Raw genomic sequence first — 25,229 nt, 5'->3', positions numbered from 1 at the left:
TTGAGACGTTTGTCTTTATCTATGATTTTTTTTACTTGTATTATCTTGTGTAGAGAAATTATAAATAGTACATCCGTGAGGCGGGTAAAATAAGTGGTTTATATTAATTTGGTTTATAAATTTAGCTTCTCATTTAGTGCACTCTCCAGCCCATGACGCTTCTAATGAAATAGATAAAAGTGTATACTGATGTCTTAATCTGAAATACATCACAAATTATTTTAGTGTTCCAAGAATAAAAGCATGTGGCGCATGCCTGAAGCAGCTATTAGATACCTTACATTAGCAAGTAAGGTCTGAAGTGTTTGTTTCACATCCCCAGTTCAGGAGTGGTTTCCTGGAAGGGAGCTCCTGCTATAAAGGATACAATCAGACTTAGCAACCTGTAGGTACTTACCTGATTAGGTTCAATGTGATTGCATTTAGAATAAAAAATGACTTCAGTGATTGCAGTCTTATTATCGTTTAATGTTCATTTATTTCCTAGGCTCTGGGATTGGGAAAGCTACAACAGCTTGCTGTGGTTGTATTTGAAATTGTTTAGCCAAACTGATTTTCATGCATTTAATGTTCTTTTCTGTTTTGTTAAATATCATAAGCAGCAATTTGAACCAGTTCAGGTGATGTCACTACATTTTGAAATGAAAACAGAAAATTTTGTGGAAATGTCCTCAGGTTGAAGCATAAGCTGTTTCTCTTTCCACAGATGCTGCTTGAGCTGTTGTGTGTGTCCAGTATTTTCTGTTTTTATTTCAGATCTCCAGCATCTATAGCTTTTTGAATTTTTTTTAATTGTGGTGTAAATAATCCTGAAGAGAGGAGCTTGATTTAGTAAGGAATAAAACAGGATGGTGGATGCACAGCATCTCTGCATGCTTCAGTGTCATAGTTCTGTTGTATCTGCTCATCACTGCAAAGCAAACATTGCAGTTTACTTGCAGCATCCAGGATTGTTACCATCTAGGGAATGAAAACCTTAGATTTATAGCACATTAATTGTGATCTAAAGCTCAAACAGGAGGCTATTTCACTGTACTTTTGATTTGCATTGGCTATATTAAATATATTTCATGCAAAGCAACTTAATTTTACATGCTGTTTCCTGTCAGACATTAACTAACATTTCCCTTTAATACTTGCAAAAATTAAATACTTAACTCCAATGGGATAACATAAACATAACTCAGATTAATAGTAGAGAAATCACTGTCTGTGTCATTATGCTGTGCCACAGGAAATGTTAACCCTGTACATATTTCAAAGGTTTATTTTTTATGTAATCTTTTCTCCCTTCTCTATCCATTTTGATAAACATATCTCTAGCCTTGGGTTTAGCATGCAAAGTAGGGTTTATGTAAGTTAACTGCATTATTTGTTTTGCAGTGAAGTTCCTTGTCACTCAGTATATCTGATGAAAATTAAAAAGCATTTTATTGTTGTAGCTCTATAATCTATTTCCTTAACAAATACTCATTATTTTATTTTATTCTGTTAATTAACTTGCGAGACATTGAAGAATGCTAAAGATGGATTGTTTTTAAATGGACAGTCTTGCAGTTAAAGCAACTCAGCTTCAGCCTGGACATTTTGTCCTTTGTAAAGCTGATGTAGAGAATGTGTTCAAAAATTATAATGTTCATTTGCTAGTGGGTAATTAGATTGCTATTCTTTGATGATTTGGTATAAAATTGCATTATTTCCCTGGCAACTGAATTTGGATGGGTGTTGAAATGCCCCATCCACAATTCTGATGATGCTCTAATCTGCTTTGGAATTGTTTCTGTTCTAGGAGTTGACAGATTCAGTGAGGACATCAAACAAATGACAGGCTTCAAACCAGGTCTCTTCTGGAGACTCTGCTGGAAGTTCGTTAGTCCTGCCTTTTTACTGGTAAGCAAAGAATAGTTAGAATGGCCAAGTACAGTAAAATATTGTGAAACAACGTTAGAAGAGTCCCTGCCAATGGGGTGAAATATTTCCTTCTTCACAAGTGTTCATTTCTGTACTTTGGGTGGTTTAATAATGGTCCGATGTGGAGACAATGTCACAGCTTCAAAGGGATGCCTGCTCTTTGGGTTCACCCAATATCCTCCGTGTGGAAGCCACACCACCCACAAGTCTGTTAGGTTGGCAGGGCAGTGACTCATTGCAGAGTGGCTGCTGTAAAGTTATGATTGTGGAGATATATTGCATCACATACTATTTTAATGGTTAACTTTGGTTGCACTCTTCATCTTCACTGTAATGAATAAGGCTACAGCAGTGATGTGAATCAGTGTACTTTTAACAATCAAAAACAGACATATATTTAAGAAACAGCCTTGACCAGGAAACAATGCTCATTACCTGTTCCATTAGGAAGTCCTTTGGAGAAGAGAAGACAATAGTGGATTCCTCTCCAATCAACCATGACGCAGATATTACTAAAGTTCAAAGTAACTTTATTACCGAAGTACATATGTGACACCATATACAAACTTGAGATTCATTTTCTTGTGGGCATACTCAATAAATCCATAATAAAATAATAACCATAATAGAATGAATGAAAGACTGCACCAAATGAGTATTCAACCAGTTGCAAAATAAGACAAACTGTGTAAATACAAAAAAGAAATAATAATAATAAATAATCAATAAGTATTGAGAACATGAGATCAAAAGTGAGTCCATTGGTTGTGGGAACATTTCCGTGAAGGGGCAAGTGAACTTGAGTGAAGTTATCCCCACAGTTTAAGGAGCCTGATGGTTGAGGGATAATAGTTGCTCCTGAACCTGGTGGTGTGAGTCCTGACATCTTCAGTACTTGGCCAGGTACCCCATCTGGGCCGGATGCTTTTCATGGGTTCATCTTCCTGAAGGATGCTCGCAAGTCATCCTCAGACACTGAAATCACAGGATCATCGGGGGGCTGTAGAAGTTCGTGATGGTCGTCCATGTTTTGACATTCAAAGCGAGCATAGAAGACATTGTCAAACAAGAGAAAATGTGCAGATGCTGGAAATCAAAGTAATACACACAAATTCTGGAGGAGCTCAGCAGGCCAGGTGGCATCTATGGAAAAGAGTAACAGCTAAAGTTTCAGACCCGGTCCCTTCAGCAGGGCTGGAAAAAAGAGATGAGAAGAAATAGAATGCATTGAGCTCATCTGGAAGTGAAGCTCTGTTGTCACTTGATTTTACTTTCTAAGAGATGATAGCACTCAAGCCCTGGCACATCCGTCAAGCATCCTTTGTTGATTCAAGTTTAGTCTACAATAGCCACTTCACCCATGCGATGACTTTCCGGAGATCACATCTGGACCTCTTGTAACTTGCTTGTTCACCAGACTTGAATGCCTCTGATCTGACCCTCAGTAGTTTGCGGATCGAATGGTTCATCCAGGGTTACTGGTTGGGGAAGACTCTGAATGATTTTTTTTGGGGACATGCTCATCTACAACTGTTTTCATAAAGTCCATGACAACCATGGTATCTTCACTCAGATCCACGGATGAGTCCTTGGACATGGCCCAGTCCAGCAACATGGAGCAATTCTGTCGCTGCTCTTCTGTCTCCTGCGACTGCCTCTTTGTTGTCCTAATCGCTGGGCCCTGCTCTTTAGCCTCTACCTGTATGCAGGGAGGAGAAGGGCAGCCAAGTGATCAGATTTACCGAAAGGCGATTTGGACATAAAAAGGTAGGCATTTTTTATCTTAGTGTAACAGTGGTCTGGTATGTTGGGACCTCTGGTGCTTTAGGTTATATGCTGATGGTAATTGGGCAGGGATTTCATCAAACAAGCTGGTTTGAAGGCCCCAACTATGATTTGAAATGTGTCAGGATGGACTGTTCCTTGTTTTGTGACAGCATCAGTACCTCAAGTGTTTGATTATAGTCGGTTGCTGGTGATACGTAAGTTCCAGTGAGGATCATGGATGAGAACTTCCTCGGTAAATTGATGGACGGCATTTGATTATTAGCTGTTCAGATCGGGGGAACAAGAGTTTGACAAAACCGCCACATCGAAGCACCACCAGGAGTTTATCATGAAACTCACACCTCAACATTTTGCCTTTTCCGACTCAGCAGTTTGGTCCATTCTGTGAATCGAGAAGCTTTTATGTCTGATTGCTGTATATTTCTACAGTTTGCAAAAAAATAAATTTTGAGCCCTTCTAGTTTCTATTTGGAGACAGCCCCACCATCCTAGTTTTACCCTCTGCCATTGACATTTGCCATTATAGTTTGGAGAAGCAGGAGGCTTGCTGTCATACTGTCCCACTGCATTTGTTGAGTTACCCAGAACCAACCTACTATTTCCAGGAATGGTTCCAGCTAAGATCAGCTGCATTTTAAGAGTTCTAGCCATGGTGAGGCTGTGGCACAGACGGGTTCCATTAATGTACACCACTGAGATTCTTCACTGTTTAAAGTCCGGTGCATCACTCTGCTTAACTGTGTAACACTGTGCATGCACAAACTCACTCGTGGCTTTGGATGAAACTTGAATTGCCCCTTATGCAATTTTGGTATGCATTTTCATGCAAACTAGAGGTAACATCTTCTACCCACGGCCAAAGAGATCTGGAGTTATACATAGTAAGAGATTACAGCATCTGTGTTGGTTTGTTGCAAGAGGAATCCAGAGCCAGTCTCACAGCCCCAATCATAACTCTGATTTAAATCTTTAATTAAATTCTGTGCCTATGACCTTAATTTATCAATCCAGAAATTATACACTGCAATGCTTTAACTTTTGAAAATGGTGTTACTGTGAACAATTGCCCACTTCCATTATATCTGCACTTAGCTAAAGCAGGAATACTCATATTTATATGGATTTTCAATTCATTCTTAATGTACTATCTTGTCACAATGATACATAAAATCAAACTTAATGTAATGATCTATGTTTGTCATTGCAAATCAATTGCTCCTGGATTATTTTTAAAAGTAAGTTATGGAAAAAATGTAATCAAATGGCAGCTTCTGAAGTTGTAATAATCTGTTTGCTCCAGAAAAATAGATAAAGTATCTTGGGACATTATTAAAAGATGTGATTCTGAATATTGGTCCATGTTAAATTGTTGTTATAATCTTAGAATATATTCATTGGTTGCTAACAAGAGAATGAACAGGGAATTTTATCCAGGCGATTACTTTGAAATGAAAGATGAAAAGAGTCATACATCATGAAATATATTAACATATCAATTGCTAAACAGAAGAGGTTTTCGCAAAATTCCAGTAGAGTCGAAGATTTATGGAGTCTCATAGCACAAAACAGGCCTTTCGGCCCATCAATTTCACATTGACTAACAAGTAAACATTTATACTAAAGCTGTGCATATTTCATCAACTAAAACTAGGTTTACTTGCTTGCTGTTTCAATAAATAATTATTTTTCAACTTATTACCACAGTAAATTTACACCATAAGACATAGGAACAGAATTATGTTATTCAGCCCATTGTGTCTGCTACACCATTCCATAGTGGCTGATTTGTTATCTCCTCTCAATCCCGTTCTCCTGCCTTGTCCCCATAACTTTTGATACCCTTACTAATTAAGAACCTATTAACCTCAACTTTAAGTACACCCAATGACCTGGCCTCCATAGCTGTCTGTGGCAATGAATTCCATAGATTCACCACCCTCTGGCTAAAGAAATTCCTCCTCATTTCTGTTCTAAAGGGTTGTCTTTCTATTCTGAGTCTGTTCCCTCTGACCAGGACTTCCCCATTAAAGAAAATAACTTCACCACATCCATTCTATCTAGTCCTTTTAATATTTGATAGGTTTCAATGAGATCCCACCTCCAGCGGGTACAGGCCCAGAGCCATCAAACACTCCTTCAAATGTTACAGCCATTGTAGCTTAGGGATTCAATAGTGCTTATACAACATACTCTCTAAACTGACCAGTAATTGTCAAAGCGCAGAACAAAATGGATATTGCAGTTTAGTAAGAAGTTTGAAACAGCTGGAGTTTATCAGAAAGTAAGACAATTTTTTTTTGTAAAGATATTCAATTACGTCTAATTAAATCTGCAAAACGCTTAAGGCCAAATATTTACACTCTACAAGATAGTGTGTGCAGTGTTCAGCTGGCTCTTTGAAAGACCTTACAGTAAGGTTATACAATTAGTTGCATTTACTTTCAGAGCAGAACTCTGTTTTTGGCAGGTCTCTGGGCATGCAGATGGTAGTTGTCAGAAACAAACTGTAAGGCAAGCTAACATGTGTCTTATTGAATTTAGCTGCATTGGCATTTCTCTGGCTATGCCTTGCCTTTTTGCAAGGGAATAAGTGCAGCCTTTGACATTCAGTTCTGCAAGTCTTCTGCAACAGAATGGATTTTATGTGACAGGACCAGAAATTGTGGCCCTTGTGGAAAATTAGCAAACAATATGTGCTGTTAAAAAAATGTTGAAAATCTGTTCCCAGACAGAGATTCCTCTTAAAATCAGGTCTTCTATTTAATACTGTAGTAAGAATGTAAAGCTTAACCTGGCAGAACACTTGCATCTTCACTGGAAGATTGGAGATCCATGACTATCAGCTTGGTAAATCCATTTGTGCCTGTAGATTTCTAAGCACAGTCAGATATGGAGTGTAACAGATGAGTTTTTCCATTCCAATTAAAAGGTCAAGTCAATTATAGAAACATAGAAACATAGAAAATAGGTGCAGGAGTAGGCCATTCGGCCCTTCGAGCCTGCACCGCCATTTATTATGATCATGGCTGATCATCCAACTCAGAACCCAGCCTTCCCTCCATACCCCCTGACCCCTGTAGCCACAAGGGCCATATCTAACTCCCTCTTAAACATAGCCAATGAACTGGCCTCAACAGTTTGCTGTGGCAGAGAATTCCACAGATTCACCACTCTCTGTGTGAAGAAGTTTTTCCTAATCTCGGTCCTAAAAGGCTTCCCCTCTATCCTCAAACTGTGACCCCTCGTTCTGGAACTCCCCAACATCGGGAACAATCTTCCCGCATCTAGCCTGTCCAATCCCTTTAGGATCTTATACGTTTCAATCAGATCCCCCCTCAATCTTCTAAATTCCAACGAGTACAAGCCCAGTTCATCCAGTCTTTCTTCATATGAAAGACCTGCCATCCCAGGAATCAATCTGGTGAACCTTCTTTGTACTCCCTCTATGGCAAAGATGTCTTTCCTCAGATTAGGGGACCAAAACTGCACACAATACTCCAGGTGTGGTCTCACCAGGGCCTTGTACAACTACAGTAGTACCTCCCTGCTCCTGTACTCGAATCCTCTCGCTATAAATGCCAGCATACCGTTCGCCTTTTTCACCGCCTGCTGTACCTGCATGCCCACTTTCAATGACTGGTGTATAATGACACCCAGGTCTCGTTGCACCTCCCCTTTTCCTAATCGGCCACCATTCAGATAATAATCTGTTTTCCTATTTTTGCCACCAAAGTGGATAACTTCACATTTATCCACATTAAATTGCATCTGCCATGAGTTTGCCCACTCACCCAACCTATCCAAGTCTCCCTGCATCCTCTTAGCATCCACCTCACTGCTAACACTGCCACCCAGCTTCGTGTCATCCGCAAACTTGGAGATGCTGCATTTAATTCCCTCATCCAAGTCATTAATATATATTGTAAACAACTGGGGTCCCAGCACTGAGCCTTGCGGTACCCCACTAGTCACCGCCTGCCATTCTGAAAAGGTCCCGTTTATTCCCACTCTTTGCTTCCTGTCTGCTAACCAATTCTCCACCCACACCAATACCTTACCCCCAATACCGTGTGCTTTAAGTTTGCACACTAATCTCCTGTGTGGGACCTTGTCAAAAGCCTTTTGAAAATCCAAATATACCACATCCACTGGTTCTCCCCTATCCACTCTACTAGTTACATCCTCAAAAAATTCTATGAGATTCATCAGACATGATTTTCCTTTCACAAATCCATGCTGACTTTGTCCGATCATTTCACCGCTTTCCAAATGTGCTGTTATCACATCCTTGATAACTGACTCCAGCAGTTTCCCCACCACCGACGTTAGGCTAACTGGCCTATAATTCCCCGGTTTCTCTCTCCCTCCTTTTTTAAAAAGTGGGGTTACATTAGCCACCCTCCAATCCTCAGGAACTAGTCCAGAATCTAACGAGTTTTGAAAAATTATCACTAATGCATCCACTATTTCTTGGGCTACTTCCTTAAGCACTCTAGGATGCAGACCATCTGGCCCTGGGGATTTATCTGCCTTCAATCCCTTCAATTTACCTAACACCACTTCCCTACTAACATGTATTTCACTCAGTTCCTCCATCTCACTGGACCCTCTGTCCCTTACTATTTCTGGAAGATTATTTATGTCCTCCTTAGTGAAGACAGAACCAAAGTAATTATTCATTTGGTCTGCCATGTCCTTGCTCCCCATAATCAATTCACCTGTTTCTGTCTGCAGGGGACCTACATTTGTCTTTACCAGTCTTTTCCTTTTTACATATCTATAAAAGCTTTTACAGTCCGTTTTTATGTTCTCTGCCAGTTTTCTCTCAAAATCTTTTTTCCCCTTCCTAATTAAGCCCTTTGTCCTCCTCTGCTGAACTCTGAATTTCTCCCAGTCCTCAGGTGAGCCACTTTCTCTGGCTAATTTGTATGCTACTTCTTTGGTATTGATACTATCCCTAATTTCTCTTGTCAGCCACGGGTGCACTACCTTCCTTGATTTATTCTTTTGCCAAACTGGGATGAACAATTGTTGTAGTTCATCCATGCAACCTTTAAATGCTTGCCATTGCATATCCACCGTCAATCCTTTAAGTGTCATTTGCCAGTCTCTTAGCTAATTCACGTCTCATACCTTCAAAGTTACCCCTCTTTAAGTTCAGAACCTTTGTTTCTGAATTAACTATGTCACTCTCCATCTTAATGAAGAATTCCACCATATTATGGTCACTCTTACCCAAGGGGCCTCTCACGACAAGATCACTAATTAACCCTTCCTCATTGCTCAAAACCCAGTCCAGAATAGCCTGCTCTCTAGTTGGTTCCTCGACATGTTGGTTCAAAAAACCATCCCGCATACATTCCAAGAAATCCTCTTCCTCAGCACCTTTACCAATTTGGTTCACCCAGTCTACATGTAGATTGAAGTCACCCATTATAACTGCTGTTCCTTTATTGCACACATTTCTAATTTCCTGTTTAATACCATCTCCGACCTCACTACTACTGTTAGGTGGCCTGTACACAACTCCCACCAGCGTCTTCTGCCCCTTAGTGTTACGCAGCTCTACCCATATCGATTCCACATCTTCCCGGCTTATGTCCTTCCTTTCTATTGCGTTAATCTCTTTTTTAACCAGCAACGCCACCCCACCTCCCCTTCCTTCATGTCTATCCCTCCTGAATATTGAATATCCCTGAACGTTGAGCTCCCATCCCTGGTCACCCTGGAGCCATGTCTCTGTGATCCCAACTATATCATAATCATTAATAACAATCTGCACTTTCAATTCATCCACCTTATTACGAATGCACCTTGCATTGACACATAAAGCCTTCAGGCGCTCTTTTACAACTCTCTTAGCCCTTGTACAATTATGTTGAAAAGTGGCCCATTTTAATGCTTGCCCTGGATTTGTCGGCCTGCCACTTTTACTTTTCTCCTTTGTACTTTTTGCTTCTACGCTCACTTTACACCCCTCTGTCTCTCTGCACTGGTTCCCATCCCTCTGTTGTGAACTAACCTCCTCACGCCTAGCCTCTTTAATTTGATTCCCACCCCCCAACCATTCTAGTTTAAAGTCACCTCAGTAGCCCCCGCTAATCTCCCTGCCAGGATATTGGTCCCCCTAGGATTCAAGTGTAACCCGTCCTTTTTGTACAGGTCACGCCTGCGCCAAAAGAGGTCCCAATGATCCAAAAACTTGAATCCCTGCCCCCTGCTCCAATCCCTTGTTTCTCTTACTAACTGGGTAACAACACAATATAAATTGACAGTTACAGAAAAGCCTTCAAATACAATGTTAAATGACTCTACATTCTTGGAAACCCTTGTTACTCATCCCAGATGAAAGACCATAGTTGACTCACGAAATCGGATTTGAGCAATCCTAGGTGACCATAATAAACATTTTTTGAAAATGCTGCAAGATAGCATGGAAAAGGAAATGAGCACTTGGCTATTCCCTTGATTTACCATTTATAATTCTGCTTATCATTGAAGTAAATCAAATGGTCCTGTTTCACAAACATGAGGAAAACCTGCAGATGCTGGAAATGCAAGCAACACACATACACACAAACACACCAAATTGTCCTGTTTACTCTTGTAACCAGTTACAAGCTCGACAAAGCTCTAAATTAAAGTTTTAGTCTCAGAAACATCACATTTCAGAAATATTTAACCCCCTCCTAATCAATCAAAGCCTTCAATCTTTTCATCACAGATAAATTTAGCTGCTTCACTTTTAAAGTTCCTCAACATAACTGTTTTTTGCCAAGGATCTCTCCCAGCTGTGTAGGCAGAAACCTTTGAACACTGACACACTGGAAATTTAATTAAAATTGTGCATATGCTTGGTAATTGTGACTCAAGAGTAGAAACTGGGTAATTATCCATGTATCAAGAGTAACTGGGGAGTGTCCATGGCATTCCATGTATTCATGTACCCAGGTAAAGACCAGGAAAACATTTGCCTATCATCTTACCCCTTGTCTTGCTCAAGGGCAAATATGTATTCCTTATGATCACCTACGTTATGTGCTGCAGTCTCTATGATAGCATTTAAAATCATTGCCCCAGGAGGACTGCATTTTCAGTGCCTGTTCTGTGTCTTTTTTCACCTTTGCTGACAACGAAGTAAGTTGTCAGCACCTTGTTCCATCTGTCAACCTTCGTTTTCTGTACTACTTCTCTTTCCCGACCTTCTACCCAAAGTATTATCAGCCTCTGCTTGATGCTCAGTAATTGGACATATTGCACAAGTACCTTCAATGTAAATCCAGTTGGGTGGAGCTCAGCCTTTATTGCGTAAAACATTTCTGTCTGCGAAAGATTCCCAAATCAAAAGCAATTTTCCCCTCATGCATTGTTTTACGAATAAAACGTTAAGGGAACTAAAGATGAGGAACCCCAGTATAATCAACATGCTCAATAATCAGTGAAATATTTAATTGGTATTTGGTTACCAGTTTATTATCAAATGTACTGAGATACAGTGAAAAGCTTTGTTTTGCATGCCATCCAGACAGATCATTCCAAATGAAAGTACATCAAGTTAGTTTGAAAGAAAAAACAGTAACAAAGTAGATATACTATTATAATTACAGAGAAAGAGCAGTGCAGGTAAGCAAATCAGAAGTAAGGGCCATGACAGGTTAGATTTGGAGACCAAGAGTTCAAATTTGTCGTATGAGGTCCATTCAGGAGTTTTATAACAACAGATTAAAAGCTGTCCTTCAGCTGGGTGGTACATATTTTCAAGTTGTCATATCTTCTGCCCAGTGGAAGAGGAGGAAGAAAGAGTGACTGGGATGGGAAGGGTCTTTGGTTACGCTGGCTGTTTTCCAGAGTCAGTGGGGAGTGCAGACAGAGTCAATGAAAGAAAGGCTAATGCTTGTGATATACTGAGCTGGATAGATCAATGAAAGAGAGGCTAATGCTTGTGATATGCTGGGCAGATCAATTTCTGTACCAAGCTGTGATGAATCTAGGTAGAGTGTTTTCTATGGAGCATCTACCAAAGTAGGTGAAGGTCAGCCGGGATTTTCCAAATTCCATTAGCTGCCCGTGAAAGCAGGGATGTTGCTACATTTTCTTGACAGTAGTAACTACATGATTGGAGCAGATAATTCATAAAAATGCAACCAATGTTGTTATGTAAGAGAAAGCAAGGTTAATAGAATGGAAGGAAGGTAGTAAGCACATAATTGCCTGGCGGGACTTCATCCTATAAATCTGGCATCTACGGGACTTCTGTTATGGAAGCCAAGCAAGTGGCCTGGCACACCAGTTTGCCTCTTTTGGCATCTGTTGTAAGACAGCTCGTTTGGGAACACGGCATGCAGTTAAATATTCTGGCCTTTGTCATGGTGGATGGTGCCTGCTTCCAAAAGACACATCACAGCTTTCTGAACAGGAGCGGGGAAACCCCTGAATAATCCTGAGCACTGCTCACAGTCTTCCGTGGTTCAAGACAAGAAGATTAGAGGGTGGGGCAGGAAGCAGAAGAAGAGCTGGCATGAGTTGGAGGGCAAGCATCTAGGAGGTCCAGGCTTAGGGAGGAAGAGGACAGAGAGGAAGATCTTGACCACGCATCCTCCCAGCCTCGACCAGCCCTGCTCAATCTGCCACACTATTCCCCCGGCTCTATCCTGCTCAGTCTTCTAAACTCCAACTCCCCAGGGCTATTCACCAATGTAAAGGGGCAGCTGAACACATGCAAGTACTGAGAAATTTGGAGAAATGTACATTTTAAGGTGACTTATTTTGTGCTTAAGTAGGTTGGGAGCTTTGAGGTCTTGATCAATTTATAAAGAAAGTACTCTTGGAACAGACATAAATCGTTCTAAGTTTCTTCACGTAGCATGCTTGTGGTCAGAAGCTATTAGTTAGCATGGTTGTTCTCAGAGTGGCCTAATACCTCCTCTCCAGATTGAAGCGGCTTATTTCTTAATAAATGAGCGCTCCGAGAAATGTTCCCATCAATCCATGTCTTCTACGAATGTGATCTATTTCAGCTGATCAGTTGGGAGTCAACACTCACCTTTCCTCCTCGGCCTTGAGAGACTGAGGTGGTGACAAAGCAGCATATGGGAGGGAGATAGAAAATTTCACTGAGTGGTGCCACAACAACAACCCCTTACTCAATGTTAGCAAGACCAAGGAGTGGATTATTGACTGCAGGGGGAGGAAACCAGAGGTCCATGGGATCAGAGGTGGAGAGGGTCAGCAACTTTAAATTTCTCAGTGTTATCATTTCAGAGGACCCGTCTTCTGAGCATGTAAGGGCAATTACGAAGAAAGCACATCAGCGCCTCTACTTTCTTAGAAGTTTGCATGACACCTAAAACTTTGAAAACTTCTATAGATGTGTGGTGGAGAGTATATGACTGGGTGCATCAAGGCCTGCTATGGAAACACAAATGCACTTGAATGGGAAAACCCTTCAAAGGTTAATAGATATGGCCCTGTGGACTCCCCCCCCCCACCCATTAAGGACGTACTCTCTTCTGGCGGCTACCATCAGGAAGAAGATACAAGACCTCAAGACTCCCACCACCAGCTTCAGGAACAGTTATTACCTGTCATCTATCAGGCTGTTGAACAAATGGGGATAACTTCATTTGCCCCATCACTGAACTGTTCCCACAACCTATGGACTCGCTTTCAAGGACTCTTCATCTCATATTCTCGATATTTATTGCTTATTTATTTATTATTATTTCTTTTTTCCTTTGTATTTGCAGAGTTTGTTGTCCTTTGCACATTGGTTGTTTGTCTGCCTTGTTGGGTGCGGTCTTTCATTGATTTTACTTTCTTTCTTAGATTTACTGAATATACCTGCAAGAAAATGAATCTCAGGGTTGTATAATGGTGACATATATGTACTTTGTACTTTGAACTTTGAATTTTAAAGCCACAAGTCCTATGAGTCAAAAATTAGACTATTCCCCCCTGAGCCATAACAGCAATTTAATTTCATTTTGATGTGTATGAAGAACACTAATAATAATTAATTCTATCCTTCTGTCTTTACTTTATTTAGCCACCCTTAAGTTTTGTCCTTTATTTCCTTGGACCTTCTGCACAAAGTCTTCATGTCCTCTGCTTCCAGTCAGTCTGAGCTTCATGCCACGTCCTTTGTTATAATTAGCTAATTAGTTGTGATTTCTGATGTATATATCCTTTTCCCTTGTCCCATAAAATACCGCTCACAGCTCACTATCCAGACGTTTCTGTAATTAGTCCACTACTTTGTGCAGATCTTTCCTGCCTCCCTCTACCTGAACCATTGCACCCAGCCTTCCTGCTTCATCTGTTCTACTCCATTAGCTCCGACAATCTCCCAGTCAGCTGAATGAGAGGTTGAGCCAGCCCATTGTACTACTGGTGTCTGACTTGTTCCCAAAGCGAGTTCAGGCCATTTCTGTGCACGTTCATAGAATCTGTTTATTTCCATTATCAGATTCCACCGCTGCCTCAGCTCACCTGCTGCTGAAACCTCCACTTGCACCTTTGTTGTGTCAGGTCTTGGTTATTCAATAGCACATCCAGCTGCCTTTCCTCATTCTGCCCTCCATCACCTTGTCAACAGCAAAAAGCCTGCCCTTGCTCTGCGTCTCAGAAGTTCCCATTCCTAAATCACTGGGGTGCCTTCCAAATTTTCACCACCTCAGTCCTCAAAAAAAAAAGACATGCATATTTCTACAGTCCCAGCTTCTTAATCACCCTTGACTTTTATCTTTCCACCTCTGGAAACCCAGAGTATTAGTACCCAAGCTCTAGAAATCCCTCTGTTCATCTCACCATCTCTGCTACTTGGCATAAGGTGCCTCACGAAGGACCTCAAGTCCTTTTGCTGCAGTAAAGGTGCTAAGCAAATGTCAATTGTTGTCGTGCACTGATATTTATGTTCCTGCTGCATCCAACTATCTATTTTCACACTACATATTGATTAATGGAAGAAAGTTGCAGCTTCTGAGGGTATGAAAGCAACGCCAAGAATTTTATAATATTATATTTGTATGTGGAATGATGGATTATTATTTAGCACTGGTTTTGAAATTACTTAAAGAGATTTTGCATTCTTTTAATTAAACTTCAAATTTATTTTTACAGCTTTTTTATCCATCTTCTTGGGAAGATTTAATCCTGCAAGTAATACCACGATTTTCTGTCTTTCAGTTTGTAGTAATTGTCAGTATTGTGAAGTTCAAACCTCTAACTTATGATGAATATATATTTCCAATCTGGGCAAACGTTGTCGGATGGGGAATAGCAGTATCGTCCATGTCGTTGGTACCAATCTACGCAATCTACAAGCTCCTCACTGTACGTGGCACTTTAAAAGAGGCAAGTTTTGGAATACTTTCATCATTTTAATAGATTCACACCTATAAAGATCTGAAATCTGGTAGCGATGCGGTTAGTGAAATGCTATGACAGCGGCAGCAACCTTCCCCCGCTGTCTGTAAGGAAGTTTGTACGCTGTCTCTGTGACCGTGTGGGTTTCCTCTGGGTGCTCTGGTTTCCTCCCACGTTCCAAAGATGTGCGGGTTAGTACTTGGTCACATGGGTGTAATTGGGCCTTACGTTGGTCTGGAAGGGCCTGTTATCTCCGAATAAAAACAAATCAAGAGAAAGGTTTATTTTGTCAGGAAACCATAGACATGTTTGTATATCATGTGTGCGTGTAACTAGATCCAAGTACGTCAGAATTTCAATTACACAAACCCAGATTAAGTACTTCAAGTTTTTCTGCCTGTCGAATTTTGAAAAAGGCATAGACTGTTTTGCTGGCCACCATCTGCAGCAGATTGATATGAGAGTGGTGTGGAGGGAAACTGGAGCATGCAAGGGGAAAGCTACGCACTCACAGGGGGAATACACAAACTCAACACAGAGATCTGTGCCACTGTACCACACAGGGTGTGACCACTTCCTTCTGCAGACGGCTCGGGGCCTGTTGCCATGCAAAATGATCTACATCTTACTCTGATCAGTTGTACATGCCATCCGTTGTCAGCCAATTGCACGTTCATATGCCAGTGACAAGAAATCAGTCAGGTAATCATTCAGCTCAATTATAACTGATCTTTGAAGGGTTGGTAATGTATCCCTTAGTTCCACTAAGATAAAATTAAATTTCTGCCCCCTGTATCCTCCACTGATTCCACCATCCTGCCTACTTCTATCCCAGATGCTGCTCAGTGCACCAGCTATTTCAATAGTTCAGGATTTCAATAGTCCATCCATAGGCCAGTTTGCTCCTGCCCCAAAATCTGCTGTTGCCAAAAGCATCTCCTTAAAATAACACAGTGAGGTTTTGGTCACCGGCAACACACTCAAGGGGATGCAGAAAGCAAGAGTCTCAGCCTGAAACGCTGACTGTTTACTCTCATCCAAAAATGCTGTCTGACCTGCTGAGGTCCTCCAGCGTTTTGTATGTGTTGCTAAGTAAATGTTAAGTTAAATTTTAAAGTTATCTAGATGTGTGCTGGGGCAGCAGGCTGAGGGTAGCAGACACCAACAGAATCAACAAACTCATTTGTAAGGCCAGTGATGTGGTGGCGATGGAACTGGACTCTTTGACTGTGGTGTCTGAAAGAGAATGCTGTCTAAGTTGCATGCCATCTTGGACAATGTCTCCCATCCACTACATAATGTACTGGTTGGGCACAGGAGTACATTCAGCCAGATTCATTCCACCGAGATGCAACACAGGGCGTCATGGGAAGTCATTCCTGCCTGTGGCCATCAAACTTTACAACTCCTCCCTTGGAGGGTCAGACACCCTGAGCCAATAGGCTGGTCCTGGACTTATTTCATAATTTACTGACATAACTTACATATTACTATTCAACTACTTCTGGTTCTATTACTATTTATTATTTGTGGTGTAAATGTAATGAAAACCAATTTCCCCCGGGATCAATAAAGTATGACTATGACTATAATAATTCCAGCAATTCCTCCTCCCAGACCCACATAATCCTGTAGAAATAATGGTCAGCATCCTCAACCGAGGTGTTTTTACAGCTGAGCATTTCCCAAATAAATCAAATTTACTTCTAAAGCATGGGGCAGAGTAGGAGCAGCTGATTAACAAAAGAATGACAAGTTTAGAATGTATGAAAGACACAAAAGACTGCAGATGCTGGCATCTGGAGCAGCAAAGACTCTTTTTCGTGAGGTCACTAATGTGGACTTCGAAAGAGAAAGGTTGGAGCGTGTGTGGGATTGAGCTCAAGCGGGCCTGAAAGGGTAATGGCCAAGCGTAACATGGAGGGTGAACTCGGAGAAGGGATGGACATTGTGAAAAGGCAACCAACTCAGAAATGTGCAACAGTTAATGGCTGCAGAGATTGGAAGTGGACAGGAAAGCGAGGAGGTGCTGGGTGAAAAGGCAGCACACCAGGTTTGGTGGGGGGTGGGGGCGGATTACAAACAGGCTGAGAAGTCGGAGTGAAGTGTGAGTGGACCCTGTGTACAGCACAGAGGTGACAGACGGTAGGGGGAAGTGCAGAGGCAACAGGCTGATCCAGAGTGGATCTGGCAAAGTGGATGCGGGCCCAGCGGGGAGGAACTTGGGCAGACCTGAAATGGTAAAGAGCGAAGAAACACATGTGGATCAGAAAGGGAGAAAGCAGAGCGGAGCAGGTGTGGACCTGAAAGGGGGATGGCAAGTGGAACTCAGGTAGACCTGAAAGGGTAACAGCCCTGCAGACCATGTCGGGTGAGCCAGGAGCAAGGAAAACTTAGCCAGCAATCTCCTTCTCTTCAGTTGTCCATCAAAATCCGATGACGATGTCCACTCCTTTAACAGTGAGATCTCTGATGACTATACAGTCCTATCCTGGACCGACAAGCTCTACTGTAGGTGGGACGTGTATATGTGGTAGTGGTGGCAACCATGGCTGCATTTCTCCTGGCTCTCTTCTGCTGTCTTCTGGTTGTTCTTTCCATCTCCAGAATACGAACCCCGTCCCTACACAGCTGTCACCAAGTGGTACGGTCAGCAGCAACCTCCTCCAGGCCCTTGGGTCTGACCTTGTACTTCCTTAAAGCATTCTTCATCTGATTCTTATAGCGCTTCTTCTGCCTTCCAGCTGAGCGTTGACCATGATGTAGCTGGCTGTATAACACTCTGTGGGGTAGCCGACATGGGGGCATCCTTATCACATGCCCCAGCCATTGCAGCTAACGCTGGGTGATCATGGCCTCAATACTTCTGCAGTTGGTCTTTACAAGTATTTCAGTGTAAGACACCTGCTCACACCAGGTAATTCCCAGGATGCGCTGGAGGCAGCTTATGTGGAAGCGCTCCAAGGACTTGATGTGACGGCTGTAGGTTACCCAAGCTTCACAGTTATAAAGGAGGGTGGTGACACAGACCGCTTGGTATATGGCGACCTTTGTGGAGGGACGAAGGCTCCTGTTCTGAAAGACTCTACGCCGAAGTCTCCCAAAGGCAACTGATGCCTGTTTAATGCGGCTCTGGATGTCGTTGTCAATGCCGCTATCCTCAGAGAGAATGCTCCCCAGATATTTGAAAGATGGCACTACTGACAGCTTTTCATCACCAACAGTGAAGGCAGGTAGAGTGGGTGGGACACTGGTACTCCATTGGCAAACCACTTCTGTCTTGGTGGTATTGACAGTCAGCCCCATCCTGCTGTACACTCCACCACAGCAAGGACAGTCTGAAGATCTGAGACAGTAATCAGCCATAGGGGGTTTGGAAATGGATCAGGTGAAAGAGGAAAGCAGAAAACAACATAGATTAGTGTGGATGGGTAGAAGAATGCAGGGGCGACGTGGGTCAAAGGACTTGTTTCTGCACTGTATAACACTATGAGTGACTTGATGACAGCTGCCAAGATAAACTGCTACATTTTATAATTGTACACTAACAATAATAAATAAAGACATTAATATAACATACCAAGATCCAGACCCATTCAATCTTTTTTTTATACACTTGAAAAAATTTACAGCCAGGGAATCCAAAGCAATACCCTTAGAGAAATGTTAGCCAGACTGTGCCCAACATAGTTTGTGGAGAAGCACTGCCTGGCATAAGTGATAATGTATTTTGCTGTTCAACACCTGCACTGTGTAACATAGAAACATAGAATGCAACGGAAGTCAGATCTCAATTTCCCACTCTGTCCCTGTATAGGTGAAGGCACAACATACTGTATATGAAAGTTGTTATTTTCAGACATGTTTAGCTTTTTTAAGGTCCCATAACTGCTATTATTCAGGATTCGTATTTCTGGTAAACTCTTAAAACCTCTTAACTGAAAGCAAGTTTGTATATAAAACGAACAAGAATAGGGCAAAGCAGTATCAGTGGAAAAAGTAGTAGAAAAATTTTAGACAGTAACTTTACCAATAATCGTAATAATTAGTCTGGTTTTTTTTCTGTAGAGAATAGCTTACTGCATCACCCCTGAAAATGAACATTATCTTGTGGAACAAGGAAAAGTGCAACAGTTTAAGGTAAGTGAAACAGTCCTTGTCAAATCCATTAAAATGCTGTATTTTGACAATGTCAAGAACCAAATGAATGTTATGACTGCTTAACAAATTTAATTGTCATATTATCACTTCACAGCTGAAGCACTGGCTCGCGATATGAAAACTTTCAAAACAGCGACCACGCAGTTTGAGATGCAATGGAAATAATAAATTCCTGGGTTTTGCAAGCTTTTTCAATTAATGTTTCAGAAATCTCAGATTCCATTACAAGCCAAGTTCAGTGCCATTTCTGTCAAGTTATAATGGGCTGGCTGAGCACAGGATTATTTATTTTGTGACCTTTTTCATGCATGGAGTATTACAAACTTACATGGACATTGCTCTCCTCCATTCATTGACCTACCCGAACGCCATCGGTTCATTCAAGTACAGTAGTCATGTCTCCAACAACAAACTAATTTACAGTTTGTTCTGCATTGGTATAATTGTAAACCTTAAACTTCAACGAACTTTGTCCAACTATGATAGATTTTAGCCTTAAATGTCTAAAACTACTGCCTCTATTTTCACTCTGATCATTATAAGTAAGTGTAATTTCCTTTATTCATAATCCTTTGTTTGGCAAAGTCCACTGCCAGAATAGTTTTCAAATATCTGTGTCTCACCTATGTTATGTAGAAGCTTACACAATTAGAAGCAGAGTCCAAGAGTCATAGAGCATGACAGCACAGAAACAGGCCCTTCAGCCCATCTAGTCCATGTCAAATGGGTTTCTGGACCTTCGCCCTCCATGTGCCTCCATTCAATGTACTTTTCCATACTTCTCTTAAATACTGCAATTGAACCTGCATCCATCAGTCCCGCTGGCAGCTTAACCCTCTTATTTCCAAATAATGATGTAAATCCTATGAATCCACCTGTGTAGCCAGATTGAAGACTTCCATGTCTTAATGCTATGTTATCTTTATACCAGTTTAACATGCTGTTTGTGTACATTAAATTCTGTTTTAAAATGCAACACCAACTGCTTTGCAAGAGCATATAGACAAAGGTAAGACAGTTAAAAATATTTTCCATATGGAATGTAATGGCAGCACTTTCATGAGAAGTCAGCATTCACTATGAATTTAGTAGGTTTAGTCAAAACTCAAGCTAACCTATTTCAAATCGGTAGATAAGTGTTAAGACATAAAATACAAGCATTCAACACCAGAAGGAAATAGAAGTCTCCCTGTACAGTCTCACTTCACCTGTTTTTGAAAGGTGATTTCTACATTTATCACATGCATTGGGTTAAGGGCATGAAAAACATTTAGCGAAAGGTGCTCAGTCAGTGATGTACTGTTTCTCAGTCACAAATTGTGCCTAAAGAACAACACTAGTGATAATCATTTTCTCTGAACAGAACTGGGCATTAACAATGCATGCAAGAGCAATCTTTCCTGTTGACAGTTGTATTCCAAGCAATTTGCTTATTTTTATTTCCGTTTCAATCTGCAACATTATGCAGATCAAGTTATTGCCAGCATATCAGGTTTTTCCAAGTATTTTTCTGTTCAAAATCTTTTTAACTTAAAGTGGAATATAGCCAAAGGGATTTTCTGTCTGTCTTAGTTCTGACTTGCCTTTATCAATAACATGCAGTGAAAAATGAAGCAGCAGGTGAGAACAAGAGCATTCATTGTTGCAATGTAGGAAGAATTTATTTCCTGTTCCTCACAGAGGGTAAGGTCTAAAACCATCAGGGCAGGGTGATTTCTGGAAACATCTGGCCAAACTACAACATCAAACAGAGGGGTGGAAACTGTGTAGTTAACCAGAACAGCTTTAGAGAGAGGGACCAACCATATCACTCTTCAAATTTCAACCTGTTTCTGAAGTACTGTCGCACTTGTAACATTTAGAAGGCAGCAGTCATTTGTACACAGCAGTTCCTGAAGATAACAATGTAAAAATGTCTAGGCCATCTGTTTGCTGTGTTGATTAAGGGATAAATGTTGGCCAAGAAAATAGTGTTAACTTTTGCAATGAATTAAAGACAGTGCAGATGGTATTTCTTGTCCAAATACTTATATATTCGGTCTCTTGGAATACATTCCAACAACTTACCTACTACTGATGTTACGTTCACCAGCTTACAATTTCCTGGCTTATTCTTAGACCCTTGCTTAAACAGCGGAACAACATTAGCTACTCTCCAATCCTCCAGTACCTCATTCATGGCTAAGGATGCCTTAAATATCTACAATTTCTGCCACAAGGTCCAAAACAACAGACACAAAACACTGGAGGAATTCAGCAGACCAGGCAGCATCTATGAAGCTGAGTAAACAGTTGACATTTCAGGCTGAGAGAAGCTCTTCATCAGGACTAGCAGTCGACTTTTTACTCTTTTCCATAGATGCTGCCTAACCTGCTGAGTTCCTCCAGCATTTTGTGTGTGTTGCTTTAGATTTACAGCATCTGAGATTTTCTTGTGTTTCCTGTAGAGCATCTTGTCAGGCCCTGGAGATTTATCCACCCTAAATTGCCTCATGACAGCAAACGCTTCCTCCCTTAATCTGTATACAGTCCATAACCTCACTGCTGTTTTGCCTCACTTCCGTACACTCTATGTCTGTTTTCCAAATTAAAAAATTCATTTAAGATCTCCCCCACCTCTTTTGGCTCTAGGTGTAAATGACCACTCAGATACCCCTCTGATCTTCAAGAGGACCAATTTTGTCCCTTGCTATCTTTTTGCTCTTTATATCAATGTGGAAGCCCTTGGCAGTCCCTTCACCTTGTCTGCTAGAGCAACCTCATGCCTTCTTCCAGCCCTCCTGATTTCCTTGTTAAGTGTTCTCTTGTATTTCTTATACTGCTCAAGTACCTCATTTGTTCCTTCTTGCCTATACCTGCTATGCACCTCCTTCTTCTTCTTAAACAGGGCCTCAATACCTATCAAAAAATAAGGTTCCCTAAACTTGTTATCCTTGCCTTTTATTCCAACAGAAACATGCAAAATTTGTACTCTCAAAATTTCACCTTTGAAGTTATTCCACACTGAACACACTTTTGCCAGAAAGCAGCCTGTCCCAATCCACACTTGCCAGATCCATTCTGATACCAAAATTGGCCTCTCTCCAATCAAGAATTTCAGCCTGAGGACCAGACCTATCCTTTTCCATAATTATCTTGAAACTAATGGCATTATGATCACTCAGTTCAAAGCGTTGCCCTACACAAATTACTGTCACCTGTCCTGTCTCATTCCCTAACAGGAGACTTAATACCACGCTCGCTCCAGTTAAGACATCTTCCTATTGATGAAGGAAACTTTCCTGAACATATTTAACAAACTCTATCTCATCAAGCCCTTTTGCAGTATGGGAGTCCCAGTCAATATATGAAAAGTTATCACAATCTAATGTTTCTTGCAACAATCTACAATCTCTGCACAAATTTGCTCCTCTAAATCCCACTGATTATTGGGTAGTTTATAATATAATCCCATTAACATGGTCTATCCTTTCTTATTCCACATATCCACCCATATAGATGAGCTCTCCAGTGTGTCCTATCTTAGCACTGACATGCTTTTTTCCCTGACTAGTAAGTCTACAAATCCCCTTTTAATTCCTCCTGCTCAATCACATGTAAAACAATGGAACCCTGAAACACTGAGTTGCTAGTCCTGCCCCTCCTGCAGCCAAGGCTCACTAATGGCTACTAGGTCATAATTCCACATTCTGATCTATGTCCTAAGCTCATCTGCCTTTCCTACAATAATCTTTTCATTGAAGTATACAGAACTCAGAAAATTAGTCCCGCCATGCTCAACCTTTTGAAGCCTGACTTTGTATGAAGGCTTAACAATATCTTTCCACACAACCACTCCACTATCTGTCCTGGCACTCTGGTTCCCATCCCCCTGCAGTTCTACTTTAACCGCGCCCCCCCCCCGCCCCCACCACCATCACCCGTGCAGCACTAGCAAACCTTCAGGTCATCTCCCATTTTGTCAACATGCTCAGAAATGGAGAAATTTGCTCAAGTTCAGAAGGCCCTTGCCCCCAAATCTCAGCTGTAACCTTGATGGGAATCATGCACCAGAATTTCCTTCAAATGTACGTAAATTAAAAATTCACTGCTTGCATTATCAATGTCAATATTTATAGAATGTAGAACTTTACAGCGCAGTAGAGACTCTTTGACTCACAATGTTATGGGTGCAAATTTTCTGCTGTATTCCTGCAACCAATACTATGGCATAAGTGGACTTCATTGGTTGCAAAGGGAATGGATGCCCTGAAAAGGATATTTAAGAATGGTTTGATGTTAAATGTTAAAATTGCATGTTTGTCACATATTTAATATATCTCATATATCCATACTTTAAAAATAGTGTGTTGGTTTTGACGTAGTGTACATTAGAATAAATGTCTTGAATTAGATCTGGGAAAGGACATCAGAGGCTAAAGTGAAGGTGAACACTTCAGCAGAACTAGGGTTCTTCCACATCTCCCTAACTCAATAATATTAAATGGGTCATTAGCTTTCTTTCTGCCCACCTGAGAATGCCTAAACCACATTTGCAGAGCAGCAACTGATTTTATGAAAGCACTTTAATTATCAGTAACTTTCCATACTTAAGTAATGGAAATGCTCATTATGAATTCAGTCTTTAGCCCATGAGATATTCTTAACAGATGCATTTTGTTCCTTTCCTTTGTTCCAAACTTTGTCTTTTAAATCATTACAAAGAAATTCCTGTCAGCAAAATATTTTCCAAAGCAGTCTGATGACCAAAAAGCCAGATTTATGGTTTTGATGTATTCTTCTTCAATTTATGTATATTTTTTAAAAATCTTTTGTTTATTGAGGTTAACTTATCATTGAAATAATTCCCATTATGATCTTTTTAAACATTTTGTAGATATGTTTCTAAACTGTATTCAGCTGTATGATGTTTCAAAATATTAAAAATATGTTAATCTACCTGTATCAAAGTTTCAATGTACTTTTCTAAAAAGATGATTCTGTCTGTGTTACATGTTTTCATTTGTTAAATAAGCAAATGTATTTATCAAAAAGTGTTTATAAAATGTGCTTGTAAAATCAATATTTTAATGTACTGTTACTTTTAAATCTGTTTTGTGCTTTGTGTAAATATGAGCTGTCTAGAGCTGTATTATACAGAATTACAGAATATTAAGATATTGTGTATATTAAAAATTACTGTTTTAAGTTGATAGTTTCCTCTAAAATGTAGTAAAATATGCACACTGTAATAAAGTATATGCTCTTATATGGATATCAGTCTTCAATTCTTAGATGATAAGGCTCAAGAATTTCATGTACTTTAACTTTCATGAAAATCTGACCCATTAAGATATTTATAACACCGGGGTGAAGGCTTGGGGTGCATCCTGCCAGGAAGCACTATCAGCTGCAGAAAGCGCACATTCTTTATTTTCATATAACCATATATAACCATATAACAATTACAGCACGGAAACAGGCCATCTCGGCCCCTCTGGTCCATGCCGAACTCTTACTCTCACCTAGTCCCACTGACCTGCACTCAGCCCATAACCCTCCGTTCCTTTCCTGTCCATATATCTATCCAATTTAACTTTAAATGACAACATCGGACCTGCCTCAACCACTTCTGCTGGAAGCTCGTTCCACACAGCCACCACTTGCTGAGTAAAGAAGTTCCCCCTCATGTTACCCCTAAACGTTTGCCCTTTAACTCTCAACTCATGTCCTCTTGTTTGAATCTCCCCCACTCTCAATGGAAAAAGCCTATCCATGTCAACTCTATCTATCCCCCTCATAATTTTAAACACCTCTATCAAGTCCCCTCTCAACCTTCTACATTCCAAAGAATAAAGACCCAACTTGTTCAACCTTTCTCTGTAACTTAGGTGATAAAACCCAGGTAATGTTCTAGTAAACCTTCTCTGTACTCGCTCCATTTTGTTGACATCTTTCCTATAATTTGGTGACCAAATCTGTGCACAATACTCCAAATTTGACCTCACCAATGCCTTGTACAATTT

At 40.8% G+C, this 25,229-nt stretch overlaps 1 protein-coding gene across 2 annotated transcripts in view; it reads left to right on the top strand.

The window, feature by feature from the left end:
* slc6a2 (solute carrier family 6 member 2) overlaps nucleotides 1-24,440 on the top strand; it is a 149,558-nt gene extending 125,118 nt beyond the window's left edge. For both annotated transcript variants that reach the window (XM_063066838.1, XM_063066839.1), the window contains exons 12-15: nucleotides 1,790-1,890; nucleotides 14,884-15,051; nucleotides 19,132-19,203; nucleotides 19,319-24,440. In XM_063066838.1, the coding sequence (XP_062922908.1) occupies nucleotides 1,790-1,890; nucleotides 14,884-15,051; nucleotides 19,132-19,203; nucleotides 19,319-19,342 (365 nt within the window). In that variant the 3' untranslated portion in view covers nucleotides 19,343-24,440. The remainder of the gene's footprint in view (nucleotides 1-1,789; nucleotides 1,891-14,883; nucleotides 15,052-19,131; nucleotides 19,204-19,318) is intronic.
* The last annotated feature ends 789 nt before the right edge of the window (nucleotides 24,441-25,229 follow it).

The sequence above is a fragment of the Mobula hypostoma genome, chromosome 14 (genome assembly GCF_963921235.1).
Source record: "Mobula hypostoma chromosome 14, sMobHyp1.1, whole genome shotgun sequence".
NCBI classification, from domain to species: Eukaryota; Metazoa; Chordata; class Chondrichthyes; order Myliobatiformes; family Myliobatidae; genus Mobula; species Mobula hypostoma.
The sequence above is the reverse complement of the archived record's forward strand: the minus strand, read 5'-3'. Positions and strand labels throughout refer to the sequence as shown.